At 40.4% G+C, this 15,128-nt stretch overlaps 1 protein-coding gene across 2 annotated transcripts in view; it reads left to right on the top strand.

Annotated features, from left to right (window-relative positions):
• The window catches only part of LOC121720358 (sodium- and chloride-dependent transporter XTRP3-like), a 56,858-nt gene that overhangs the window by 22,225 nt on the left and 19,505 nt on the right, over positions 1-15,128 (top strand). Inside the window, exon 2 of one of the 2 annotated variants that reach the window (XM_042106379.1) lies at positions 11,408-11,604. In XM_042106379.1, the coding sequence (XP_041962313.1) occupies positions 11,475-11,604 (130 nt within the window). In that variant the 5' untranslated portion in view covers positions 11,408-11,474. Of the gene's footprint in view, positions 1-11,321; positions 11,605-15,128 lie in introns of those variants that run through there. The other variant, XM_042106380.1, reaches the window with a different exon arrangement.

The raw sequence follows: 15,128 nt of genomic DNA, 5'->3' as shown, positions 1-15,128 counted from the left end.
CATCTTATCTTGTCCAGTGGACATGGCTTGGCATTGTTGAGCTGGTTGCATTGTTGAACAAGTCATCTGCTTTAGCCACTACACCATTTATCACTGCTTTTGTAAGAGTCTGTAAAGATTATAATACTAAAAGCAAGGCAATACTCGAATTAACATAAATAGCAAGAATGAGCCAAGTAGGGGTCAGTGTCTTAATCAAAATTAAGCTACAGGATAGATCAATCATTGAATCACAAGATAAACATCCACTTCGCAATTTTTGGTTAGGCGGTTGTGATTTTTGGTTAGGCGCTCCGGACACCAACAGGAACTACCAAGGAACGACACAAGTGCGACTGCCTAGGGGCAGTAGTTCAAACGACCAAACTGCGTCCTTGTTTGCGATTGAGAGTTCGAACTTCCTTTTCTAGAAACACCAAATCCAAGAACGATGGAGCGAACTACCAAGGTTGCGACGCAAGTTACCAAACGACGCTTTCTAGAAACGAGCCCCAGGTGGAGACCCAGATACTTGGTGCTTACCACCTCCACATTGACCCCATCAATGGAGACTGGTAGCAGAGCGGGCTTAGACCTTCGGAAATCCACCACCATCTCCTTGGTCTTTGAAGTGTTTAGTTGAAGGTGATTGAGTTTGCACCACTGCACAAAGTCCTCCACCAGGCTCCTGTACCCCTCCTCTTGCTCGTCCCTGATACACCCCACAATTGCAGTATCATCAGAAAACTTCTGCATGTGGCATGACTCGGTGTTGTAGCAGAAGTCAGATGTGTACAGGGTGAACAGGACTGGAGAGAGCACAGTCCCCTGTGGCGCTCCGGTGCTGCTGATCACATTGTCAGAGAGGCAGTTCTTCAGTCTGACGAACTGTGGTCGCTCGGTCAGGTAATCTGTAATCCAGGTTACCAGGTGAGCGTCCACACCCATCTGCAAGAGCTTGTCTCCCAGTCTGAGGGGTTGGATGGTGTTAAAAGCACTTGAGAAATCAAGAGAACATGATTCTCACAGCACTTTTCCCCTTGTCTAGGTGAGAATGTGTCCTGTGTAGAAGATAAGTGATGGCATCGTCCACGCCCACTTTCTCCTGGTATGCAAACTGTAAAAGGTCTAGTGCATGGCGTACCTGGCGTCTGAGCATACCTAAGACCAGCCACTCAATTGTTTTCATCACATGTGATGTTAGACCGACAGGCCTGAAGTCATTAAGCTCGCTGGGGTGTGGTTTCTTGGGAACAGGGGTGAGACATGATGTCTTCCACAGTGTTGGAACTTGTCCGAGACGTAGACTCCAGTTGAAGATGTGCTTCAGTGGCTCCCCCAGTTCAGACAAACAAAATAAATGTTACAAAATACAAAATAAATGTTACAAATATCGCCTAGATATTGGTAAATCAGAGGACAGCTGACTAACAGTTTGTGAAAGTAGCCTTAATGATCACAAAATGCTAAGCATGCATCTAGGCTATTTGAGTTTCTTAAAGCTGAGCTGTGCTTAAATTGTTCAATACATGATTTCATAGCAGGCCAAATATAAAATAACTGTTATATGTAGCCTAGATATCTGTAATTATTAGATGATCAGAAGATTTACAGTTCTATGTAATATGTCATTTTTCATGTTTTTGTCATGTTTCATACAGTGATGCAGGGCTACTGCAGCGAATAGGCTAAATACAACTTTGATCATTTTTATATGCTATAGTTAACTTTGGCCTTGGTGCCCTGACATGTGGCCTTTGTGCCCCCCACCAAATATGCCCAACTGAAGGCCAAGTGGCCTTGCCCCCAGAATGGTGAAATTCCAAGCCTGCCTATGCCTATAAATAATTTCTAGTTTTATCCATATGGAGATCTTCAAAGGCTTGCGCTATAATTCCAATCCTGTTTATAAACGAACCTGTCTGTTGCTGACAAGGCCTATCTCAAATTTCCCGTTTAACTCTTCTACATAGAATAGGCTATAATTGCGCAAACATTTCAAATCCCGACTTTAAAACGACAAGGCGTGGACAGGCAAAATAGGCTATTACGCATATAGGCTACAAACAATTTCCAAATCAGTTTCAGTAGCCTATGCTACGAGCTGGCCTAAGATCCAAAGTGGCAGACGGATAGGTTACATTACAACAGCAAGACAAAATATATACATTTGGACCAAAGGTCCATTTATTCCTTTTTTTTTCAAACTGCAGAAATCAGTACAGTACTACAGTAGTTGGCTACATAGCGGCTTGTTAGCTCACATTAACAGTGTAGATGCGGGCTTGTTTTTCACACAACCGGAAATAGTCTCCCTGACATAGGATATGCTTTTGTGAAATTTTATAAAATATATAGAGAACGAAAAAAAAAAAACCGTTATTAACCGGTTTTGTGGATTTCAGAATAACGTTTCTGTTCCGGAACAGTTGAAGACAATTTTGTTTTCGTTTCCATTTCCGCTCCTCGTAAAATTACGTAAAATTACGTTCGTTTTCGGTTTTCGTTTTCGTTCCTTGAACCGGTTCGGAGCCCTGGTTAACACTCAATATGTTCTGAAGAAGTCCAGACAACGACTGTACTTCCTTAGTCAGCTAAGGAAATTCAAAGTTTCTACATCCATCATGAAGGCCTTCTACACTTCAGCGGTTGAGAGTGTTCTAACTGGTAGCATCATCACCTGGTATGGGAACTCCACAGTTAGAGATTGTAGTACTCTGCAGAAAGTAGTGTGCTCAGCTGAACGTACTATAAGAACTCAACTCCCTGCTCTACAAGATATCTATTCCAGAAGAGTACTCCTAAGAGCCCAAAAGATTCTGAAGGACTCTTCTCATCCTAACAATGGATTATTCCTACCGCTGAAATCAAGAAGACGCCTATGTAGTCACAAAGCCAGAACTGAGAGACTCAGGAGAAGTTTTTATCCCCAGGCTATCCGAACTCTGAACTCACACTATACTGACTTTGCACACATTCACTCCTCAGCACTCTCAAACATTTCCCAACTCTGAACTCACACTATACTGACTTTGCACTCATTCACTCCTCAGCACTCATGACCCCCCCCCCACACACACACACACACACACACACCTACATGACTTTTAGCACTTTTACATCCCTCTCCCTATGCTACAGACCTTTTATTTATTTTCTTATTTCATCACACGTCAAAACACACACACACACACACACACACACACACACACACGCACATATCTGACTTTCTCCAACTTTTGCACATCTCCATAGAACTTTTTATTTATTATTTTTGATTTCTCCTCCATCTATCTACCCATGTCCTTGATTGCCTAGCCTTTCTGCCCCCACCCCCATCCCCAACACACACACAAAAAAAACACACACACACTTACATCATCACTGTCATCACCTCACATACATATAGCACACTGCTTGCTACAGTAAGCCTCCTCTACATACTTGCTGCACACTGCCCCCCCCCCCCCTCCCTACATCCACAGCACATTGTCTTCAGGATCTTCTCCAACACACATCCTCTACATACTTACAGCACACTGCCCCCACCTACCCACACACACACTACACACACACAGTCACTGCTCCACTCCCCTTCCGCCTACACACACATCTTCACTGTCATCACTCACATACATCATACATACAGTACTCTGCAATAGTAAGTCCCTTCACCATACTTGCAGTACACTCCCCCCCTCTACCCTACATACACAGCACATTATTTCATCAGGAAGCTTCTCCAACACACATCCCCAACATACTTACAGCACACTGACCCCCCCCCCCCCCCCCCCCCAATACACAGCACATTGTCTCATGAGGAAGCTTCTCCAACATATTGCACAATGCCCTCTCCCCACATACACAGCACACTATCCCATCTCCCCTGTCATCCCCCCAACACACACACCAAGACCCCTGGCAGTTGGGTTAGCCGTGGATCTGCCCAAGGTTTCTTCCTTGGTAAGGGAGTTTTTCCTTGCCCCTGTTGCTCTTGGGTGCTCCTTGTTGGTGCCCCCCGCCCAATCCCAATCCTCCCCCACCTTTCTTATGCAGCCCTTGCCACTTAATCTACTAAACCCCTTCTACTGCACTTTTTACCCCCCCCCCCCCCCAGTGCATGTGACAATAAACTTCCTTGTACTGTATCCTTGTATCCTTGTACCTCCTTCATGTTGTTATCTTGCAGCTTCTGTTCCATCTTCCTTCTGTAGTCCTCCTTAGCCTCTTTCAGCTTAATCTTGAGTTCCCCCTTTAGGCCTCAATGGCAGTAAAAACTACCTTCTGTGATGATACTTCTGACTTCGGTTGCTGCTATTCACAACTACCATCATTACCATCTAGTTTCCAAGGTGTGTGTGATAGATAGATAGGCTACTTTATTCATCCCAAGGGAGATTTTAGCTGATGAGTTTGTGTAATTTCCTGTGGTGGAAAGAGTTTTTTTTCAGGTCTTAGATATCCTTTGGTTGAAAATAACTTTGTTACCTTTTGCTGGATTATTGGCATGTCCCTGGGTCCTGTCACCTTAATTCCTTCTCTCTGGTAGCTTCATTAACTTATCCAGCAAACTATTTGAAAATCATGAACTCTCGCTGGTAACCTAGCCAGGTTAATTTCCCTCTCTTCTCAAACTGACTATTCAAACATGTTTATTTAAGATGTGGGCTAGGCTATATGAAATGCCTGAATGTGGTTGATGTCTGTAGAGGCATGCATGCTCCCTGATCTTGGCAAACACGCTTGCCTTTATTGGCCTACAGCTATCCTTGTGCTAACACGCAAAGATATTTACCTATTGCATCTGCCAGTGCCTATTTATGTATAACACACTTACAGCGGGGAAAATAAGTATTGTACACGACAACATTTTTTTCAGTAAGTATACTTCCAGTGAGGCTATTTGCATGACATTAGTATTAACTTAGGTAATCCACACATATAAATATATGTGTTTGGATAAAAAAATCCAAACATTAATGTCCATACGTAGAGTTATGAGTAAAAAAGTGGAATGCCACAGGTAAAAAGTATTGAACACGCCTACTGAAATTTCTTAAATACTTTGTGGAAAAGTCATTATTTGTAATGAGAGCTTCAACGCATTTCCTGTATGACTAAACTAATCAGTTGCAGTATTCAGGTGTGGCCCATTCTTAGATAGATATTCAGATAGTCTTTTAATATTGAAGATTTCAGGGGTCCCTCTTGTAAATCCTGATCTTTAGGTAAGGTCTCCACTTTGTACCGCTTGACAAGTTTAGTTGTGACTTTTTGAGTGCATCTCTGATACAGTGTTTAGGCTATGATATGTAACAGGCAGGTCAGCATAGTTGATCTGTTGACTGTTTGCAAGTTATGACATGTCTCGTAGGCAGAGAAAAACAGAAAAACTCAAACACTGTCTACTTAATCAACAGAGTCAGTGTACTGATGAAGGAATAGATTAGATATCTATGGAAGGTTTGCAAAGTGATATGCTCCTTTTAAAGAGTATTTTTGGTACTTTCAAAATAGAAAAATACAGTTGATTTTGATACATGGTGTGGCTATGTATTTTATAGTTTATTTCGATACATTTTAAATTAGGGTATATCTGATATTTTATTTTAAAATACATTTTGATGTATTTTTGCCCATCCCTCCCAACAGCTAGAGCAGACAGCTACAGTGCTACACACGCTGCAGTACTAGGGCTGGCCCTGATGCAGGTTACTGTCAAGTAGTGAAGTGATATGCAGGTAGCCAATGTTTAAGTCAGGCGAGCCCTGCTTGCTCTGTTAAGATATTTCTGTCTCTCCCAAACTGCATTAAAATGGTATGTTTAACAGCACCCCTGAACCCTCATAGGCCAATATGATCCTTAATATTAATCAAAATAGTAATAACAATAATATTAATAGAATATTAAAAATAATAAAATAATAAAAAAATAATAAAAAATAAACAAATAGACAAAAAAGCAGGTCAAATTATTTTAACAGCTACAACAATAGATGGCCATACTGTAGATAGTATAAGTTATTGTGGGGAAAAAATTCTTGGATGAGTATATTTGTATATCTTCATTTAATTTTAATATCCCCATGATGGAATTTGTTTTAGCACAGCATAGCCCAGTGACAGACAACTTAGATAATTAACTTTAATATGTTTGTTTATTTGTATTTGCATTTTATTCAAATACAAATAAATTTTATGTGAGAGTAAGGTATTTGTGTTTTTTTGTCCTTCAATTTATGAGTATGGTGTTTGGTGCCTGGTTTCCCTAATGTATTTGTGCTAATTTCTCATCTTGAGCCTGTTTCTGTTTATCTGGATGTTTTGCCTCATGCCACCCTTGAAATAATCAGGGTCTCACTAGTCCCACTCTTGTTAAACATGTCTAGAATCCCCACTGTTTCCCCATAGACTTTGCATTGTCACTATGACATCACAATGGGCTAATCAAATTGATTTGCACCTGTATCAACAGCCAGCTGCTCAACTAGGCCTCATCAAAGGCCTAAAACAAATTGCACCTGTAACTGCTTTCTGCTCAACTAGGCCAACTCTCTCTGTCTCTCCATTCTACAAGGATATAAGGCACATTCCATCCAACTTTCTATCAATTCATTCTCTTCAAACCATTCACTCATCCACCCATTAAACTATCTATCAACATCCATTAAACAATCTGCCTATCAACATCCATTACACTATCTACATTCAACTTTTAAACTATCTACTCTGTCTCAGGCTTTAAGCATACAATCTGGTTCTCTTAAGACTACAGATCCTGTTCAGCTATTTCCTCTGCCCACAACTGTTTCAAAATAAATGTCCTTACTTCAATAATTGACTATTAAATAATTTAACTATTTAAACTACGCAACCATTTAACTGTTCAGTCATTTCAACTGTCAGTTGTCATCAACTATGACTCCCGTTAACTGTTTCCTCTGCCCACAACTGTTTCCAAATAAAAGTTTGATTTGCATTGTTAATACTGTATATGTTTCACATTTTCATGCACTGGTAATTTCCTCGGAATTACATTTTCTAGTTATTCTTCCCACAAAATTGCTGCGTCTAATTCAGCTTCAACCGTTCAACGTAGAAACTTCGTTCAAACTTTGTAACATACTGTAGGTCTTGAAAAGGACACTTGAGGAATGTATTTTTCGTTTTTGTAAACTTAATGCTTTTTTAGATATCATCATAAATCAAGCTTATTTTTCCACATAGACTTTGCATTGGCACTATGGCATCACAATGGGCTAATCAAACTGATTTGCACCTGTATCAACTGCCAGCTGCTCAATTAGGCCCCCTCACTGAGCCAATTAAACTGATTGCACCTGTATCAACTGGTTTCTGCTCAACTAGGCCAACTCTCTCTGTGTCTCTCCATTCTACAAGGATATAAGGCACATTCCAAGGGCTATTAACGACTTAGAATGCAATCAACTGTACCTGTGCTCTCTCACTGACTGCAGCTACTTCAATGGAACCTTTTCTCTGTGTCTCTCTCCATTGAACTGGATAGCTCACTTTTTACTTCCCCACTTTCTTTCACTTCTTTTTCTTCACTTAATCCATTAAACTATCTGTCTATCAATTTCCATTAAACTATCTACCTATGCACATTTAAACTATACTCAACTATTGAACTGTTCAGCCATTCCAACTGTCAGTTGTCATCAACTAGACTCCCGCCAACTGTTTTCTCTGCCTATAACTGTTTCAAAATAAAAGTCCTCACTACAATAATTCCCTATTAAATAATTTAACAATTTAAACTATCCAGCTGTTTAACTGGTCTGCCATTCAAACTGTCAGTTGTCATCAACGATAGGCTTGTTCGACCACTGGGATGGACGCAATGCTTACTGGTTAGAAATCCTTTCCGACTTCTGTCAGCCGGGGAGGGACTTAACACCGTGTCACCATGTCACATGACTTTAAAATATCGCGGGAGTCTTAGCCTGCAGACAGATCTTGCAGGCTAAGAAAGTCCTCACTACAATAATTCCCTATTAAATAATTTAACAACTGTTTAACGGGTCAGCCATTCAAACTGTAAGTTGTCATCAATTATGACTCCCACCAACTGTAGTCCTCAATGCAGTAATTCCCTATTAACACTGTGAGTGCCAAAAATGCGTTTTCGCCAGACAACACTGGATGAGTCCACCTTTCTACTAAGACAAGATAACTCTGACCACGACAATCAGGGGAGACCAGAATCACCACACAATCAGAGGAGACCACACGCCAGGTCAAAAACATTAGAAAGAGTGACTGACCACCGTGCTGAGGAGGGGGTTCCATCTCCACCATGGGCCGGGCCGAGCGGAGTGGTTGATAGGCCGAGTAGCGCTTGCAAGAGGACGATAGCGACACAGACGTTACCGACCAAGAGGAGGACGAATTATGGAGCCCGACAGCAGTAGAAATGTGGTATTATTGTTTTGTTGCCCCCCATGGTGGTTTTGTGAACAGAAAAAAATATATTTATCTTACACAAGTCCTTTGACTTAGGAATGTAAGTGGCAGAACAGTGACAGGCTCAAACAGCACATATTTCATAAAAGACGCTATATTTCCAATTCTAGAAAAAAAACAGGGATTTTGATGAAAACTAGCCACTGTTTAGCTTGGGATTTCTCAGGAACAGAGGCATGTAGAAATAAATGGTTTCTTCCCACTGTGAGCTTAAAGTCTCACCTTTCAAACGAGCCATAGTAGCAAAAGTAAAAACAAAAGTAGTAAAAAAGTAATAAAAGACAAGGTAGAATAATTTTCAAGGCAGATTATGAATTTGTAACTAAGAATTTGTAGTTAGCAGAAAGTTTGGTCTTACGCCTAGGTTTAAAACTGACTACAGTGGGGGCCTTTTTAATGTCATCTGAAAGTTGGTTCCAGAGCTGAGCCGCATAGCAGCTAAAAGCTGCTTCACCATGTTTAGTTCTAACAGCAGGTTTTACTAAACAGATTTTTCACCTGGGACCTGAAAGGATGAGCAAGTGTGTACTGCATGTCTGATAGGTATTTAGGTCCTGCTCCATTTACTGATTTATAAATAAGCGTTTTTAAGGTCTGTGACTTACTGAAAGCCAGTGCAGGGATTTAAGAATTGGTCAGTTCTTTTTGTTTTTGTGAGAATCCTAGCTGCTGCATTTTATATCACCTGAAGCTGTTTGATAGCCTGTGAACAGTCCATTGCAGTAATCAACCCTACTAGAGATAAATGCATGAATGAGTTTTTCTAATGTTTTGACATCAGCCCTCTAAGTTTGGCAATATTTTTGAGGTAGTAAAGCTGATTTAGTTATCAGTTTCATGTGGCTGTTGAAATTTAGATCATTGTCAATTAATACACCAATATTGTTTAACAGTATCCTTTACTTTCAACCATTTAGCTGTTGAAACAATCCCACTCCAGCTCTTTGTAGCGCCTCAATACGACTGGCATTCCCCATTAAGTTGGTGAACTTTCTAGCACCTCAATATGACTGGCATTCCCCTGTAGCAAGACTTGTTGGGACTTCACGGCCATGCTAAAGTCCTCTTCAACATGTGTTGCTGTCTTGCAAGTAGAGCACAGCAGGTGACTGCACATGTGGTAATGCACAATACGTCCCAACAAACCAAAACTTAAACATATTCATTATGCTGTCAGTGTATCACAGCTAGTATGTTTGTTGTTCTTGTTTTGTTTTTATTTGGCAAGTATTATTTAAACTGTACAATGTACAACAAAAAAAGTTTATAGCAAAGGAATATGCACTTCTTTCAATGATATAATGTGCAGAAATCATGCAGCCGCGGCCCACTGGTTAGCACTCTGGACTTGTAACCGGAGGGTTGCCGGTTCGAGCCCCGACCAGTGGGCCGCGGCTGAAGTGCCCTTGAGCAAGGCACCTGCACCTAACCCCTCACTGCTCCCCGAGCGCCGCCGTTGTAGCAGGCAGCTTACTGCGCCGGGATTAGTGTGTGCTTCACCTCACTGTGTGTTCACTGTGTGCTGTTTGTGTTTCACTAATTCACCGATTAGGTTAAATGCAGAGACCAAATTTCCCTCACGGGAATTAAAAAAATTATTTATACATTAAATCACAGCATCGTCAGATACTCAAAAGGACACTTTTCAATTCTAAAGACACTTTACAAAACACTGTATTACAGGTACAGGAAAACACTATAATAACATGGCATATTACGTATATAGCGTAAAAGTTCTTAACATTGAACACATCTTATGACATATTTATAACAGTATAGGCTTAAGTCATTGCATATTCATTGACATAGTCAATGTTTTTGCTCCCTGCTGAGTGAGCATGCACACCACCCATTTATGCTTTTATTTGATCTACATAGACTTTGTCCTGAGTGCCATGCTTTTGATCTCTTCAGAGTAGCATTTGAGGAAGTATTTCAATTTCAATTTCAATTTAATTGTACTTATTGTGGTTGGCTCAGTGAATAGGACTGAATGAAGGACCATATTCTATAAACGTTGGTTGCAACATAATGGGCCTATAGGCTACTATGAAACATGTAGTGAATTACTTTTATTTTTTGGTCAATTGGTTAAACAATAGTATACACTTGTGACAGACAATTTTACTGCTAGTCATAAACAGTGTTGGGCAAGTTACTGTATATTAGTAATTACAGTAGGAATATTGGTGTTATGTTGTGGCTATGTCGTGAGGCTTTTGCGCAATAGGCGAAGAAGAGCAGAAAGATTAACAACAATGTGCCTACTGCACCACTTTTTACGAGATGGAAACACAATTGAAAGGCATTTAAGATGTCGCCTGATGTAGCCTGAACTCTTGCGTGTTTAAAATCAGAAGGAGGAATGTGAGGAGACTGCTATAAATGTAAAGAATGCATCTGCAATGACTAAACACAATCGCGGAAAACACTGCTAAGGACGTTAGATCAGAAGCAGCAAATGTGAATCTGAGTCTTGTCTCCTGAAGTCGTTCATTTTTCACACAAGATAAGGCACACATCACAATGCGGCGCAGCATAACTCACATTGGTATCTCATTTAAATGTCAGCAATTGTAACTGCGTTACAATGCTGGTTACCGCTAAAAGTAGTCTAGTGGAATTACAGTAGCCTAACACGTTACTTTGTAATGCTTTACAACACTGGTCTTAAAAGGGGACTCTAACATACACACTATCTCCATATGAGATAACCGCCGTTTAAAGAAACAGCAATTAAATATTCACCTGAATTGCGCAAGTGAGACCAATTAACCAGCATGACCCTCCCCTTACCATGAGAGGATGTCTTTAGAAACGCTCCCACTCAAGCTTTATAACTGCATGTGAAAACGGAGGTCGGACTAATCGGTGCTGAAACCTTTCTTTCACACTCAAACTTTAAAATCTGTATCTTTGGATCTGTTTGTTCCCACAGACTGGTCCATTCTAGTCCACGGCTACAACGATTGTTTTTACACGACATATTGACCCAGTCCCGAAATATGGAGATGGAGAAGGACGCGAGACCATCGTGGGATAACCCAATGCAATTTGTCCTGGCTTGTGTGTCATACGCAGTGGGACTTGGAAACGTCTGGCGCTTTCCATACCTCTGTCAGATGCACGGTGGAGGTATGCGATCTCTTTACCACTTGCCCTGTGTCTATGAATTGTGAAGCCTTGTAACAGGTGGAGCCCACCTCGCCTACCTATTTGAATGATTTGCGCTTATCCTAACACAAAAAAAACTAAACTAAAAGGGTATGCTTATAGCAGTGAAACCCGTTAGATGTTAAAGCCTAACTTCGGCTATGCCACGCAGACACTGCGATATCGAGTGGGCATCTGTCATGTCAGAGTTGTTCGTCGTTTGTATTGCTGTGTGACCCCAAACTGGTTATTAGACTAAACATTTTCATGAACCCCGAAGCAATAACACCTTGAAATACAACGAGGATACAAACGAGGATAGACACTAGTTGAAGCAAAGAGTGAAAGACCCTCTCAGCTTAGAGGGCAGACAAATATTTTTACAGCAAATTAATGAATGTCATAAGTAAAATATAATAGGCCTATGTAGCCTACGTTTGACCAAAATCATTGCTACACATGCCATTTTTTATTTATTTAAAGGGTATTTCTACGCATTGGACGAATAGGTCCAATGCCTGGAAAGACATAGGCACAGCACAAGACACATTAGCACATGGCAAAAGACATACCTTGTGCAAGAGACAACTACACTTCAGGGAGCTCCTAAATGCTCACAGATACATTGGCTCTAAGATCTTCTAAAACGAATTATGGCCATCATTTTTGTATATTAGAATAAACATGTAAGATAACACAATCCAGACAAGAAATGCACTGAAAACTCTTGCGGTGATGTGATTTCAGTAGGCTATGGAAATAGTATAAGTATAAGTATATATACTCTTCTGATCCTGTGAGGGAAATTTGGTCTCTGCATTTATCCCAATCCATGAATTAGTGAAACACACTCAGCACACATACAGTGAGGTGAAGCACACACTAATCCCTGCGCAGTGAGCTGCCTGCAACAACAGCGGCGCTCGGGGAGCAGTGAGGGGTTAGGTGCCTTGCTCAAGGGCACTTCAGCCGTGCCTGTGGTCAGGATTCGAACCGGCAACCCTCCAAACCAGTAGGCCACGGCTGCCCCTAAATAGATCACCATGCAGAGACAGAGATACATGTACTTACGGTATGTTTGCATTGGCTTCTTATCACTGGAGTGGGCTTTATGCATCTATGTATTTGTAATACCCCCAAGTAACTTTTGCTGTTGCTTACTCAGTTAACTATGTGAAATAACAGAGCTTGCAGTCAGAGTATAGTTAAACTTCAAAGTCTAGAAAGGTTATACAGTTATGTACATAGAATGGGTAGAGATGTATTTGTAAAATGTAGAATGCTCAAATCAAACCATCTCAGACCAACAAAAAAGTAACAGAGGTCTTAAAAACTCTGTCCTATGTCCAGTATGTTTTATAAGCAGCCAGTGTAAAGATGATGATACACATAGGCAACAATTCTATTTTCAGGAAAATCATAACACATGAAATTAGTTATGTGTTTGCCCAAACTAGCCCCATATCATCACCTTAACTGCACGTGTTAAAGACTTGTTTTTCCATTTATGAGTAATCTGTGATTAATCGGTCAGCAAAAAGTGATTTGTGCGAAACCTTCAAATATTCTACTCTGCCAGATTACACTCAAAGTAATCTGCTGTTTACCACCAAGTGCTTTCATTGGAAATGCACTGTAGACTGAGGCACTGAGGCAAAGGGAAATGAGTAGGAAGGACACTACGCCACAGGAGTCATGGCCACACACTGTTTAATAGGCAGTTATGTAGTTGACAGAAGCAACATTCCCTCCTCCCCCATTCCATAACTGTAACTTCTAATGAGCGTCTCCATTGACTGGGACTCCAGGAAAACCTAATCTACTGTACCTCGACCCTTTACTTGGCTTTAAGGGTCATTGAGCTTGTCTCTCGCTCAACCACTCCAGTCAGACATCAAAGAAAAGAGAGAGGATTGAAAAAAATAGAAAATCTATTCTAGCTCTGTTAAGAGAAATTGCCCCTGAATGAATGTTTGGTAGCACAAAGTAACTGTTAACTGTGTTTTGGTTATTGGTGTTCTATTTATAATTATTTTTAAGTTATTTGGAAAATTCAAATGAGAAGAGAAACAGATTTGGTGGGATCCTTGGAATGAGTGCATGGCGTCTCAGGTTAAAAACTGTTAATGATCTGACACATAGAGTTTGAGGCATGTCCAACAGACGCATGGTTTACTACAGTACCCTCCAGAATTATTGGCACCTCTGCTAAAGTTGACTAAAACAGGTATAAAAAAAATAATCTGTTGGTGATTTATTGTAATCTCACAATGAAAACAATGAGGAAAAATCCAAACTTGAAGGGAAGCGAATTTATTTTGACAAAAATACATATTTTTAAACCATTTTTGTTTTGATCTGTATGTTTGTTTTGGTTCATTGACCTGATGAATGATCCAATCATGACCCACTTTAGTGACTTGGCAGAGATTGACAGATGTCCTTTAAAAAAATGTTTTTCGTGGGGTTCATGATACCATGCAACTTAATAAGGCTCCCAAGGCCTTTTGGAATAAAAACAGCCCCACAACATCACAGCCCCTCCACCATCATTCTCATTAGGCATGGGATTATTTTAAGTATAGTCATTTTTCTATCTACGCCAAAACCACCTAAAGTGTTTCTTGCTAAAGAGCACAAATTTAATTTAATCTGACAACAGACCACACTTCCAGACAAAGTCACTGTACCATTCAGTAACTCCTGCCGTTTACATTTGTAATTAAATGACTGGAAAGGCTTTTACCTGGCATGCCCTCTAAATAATCTATTAGCAGTGAGGTCACTTTTTAAGATTTTTGGGGGGATTTGGTGACCCCAAGATGATACCTTTTTCTGTAACTCTGCAACAGTGGTTCTTAAGGAATATTTTGTATGTATCTTTCCATCCTCCATACTGTGCTTGGGGACAATATAACCATGGGTCCTTGTCCAAGCATGTTTGTCACATTTCCAGTTGATTAGAATATTTTAATTATTGTTTTAATACACTTTCTTTTTATTTAAAATGTAGTGTTTTCTCTTGTCTTTCCTATGTTGAAAAATGACTCGGGATTTAGCTTCTGTGTCACTTTATTTTCATACCTTAGTGAAAAAAAAGTCATAAACTACTTCTGAAAGTTCACTGACACTCTAATTAGCTTAAAGGAGAATTCCGTTGTGATTTTGACCTAAAGTGTGTTGAAACATGATACCGAGTGTGAACGTATGTCTCATAGCTCATCTCGGCTTGTCCCCTGCACTCAGAAATCTGGCGCTAGTTAGCCGATGCTACCAACAGTTTTTCGATGGGGGTGCCTCGGGCATCAGCCATGCAAATAAATCACTGTTTTACACCATTTACGAGGCTCAAAGTAGCCCCATACTTCATTGGTAGACTTCCGAGGGCCTTGACATTTAAAACGAGACATTGAGAACTTTGAAAAAGCACTGGTGGTTTACTTACAAGACGATTTATACAGACAGTATCTTCACAGAGTTTAGCATTTGCAGCCATCTTTAATTTA

The sequence above is a fragment of the Alosa sapidissima genome, chromosome 10 (genome assembly GCF_018492685.1).
Source record: "Alosa sapidissima isolate fAloSap1 chromosome 10, fAloSap1.pri, whole genome shotgun sequence".
In the NCBI taxonomy this organism is placed as follows: domain Eukaryota; kingdom Metazoa; phylum Chordata; class Actinopteri; order Clupeiformes; family Clupeidae; genus Alosa; species Alosa sapidissima.
The sequence above is the reverse complement of the archived record's forward strand: the minus strand, read 5'-3'. Positions and strand labels throughout refer to the sequence as shown.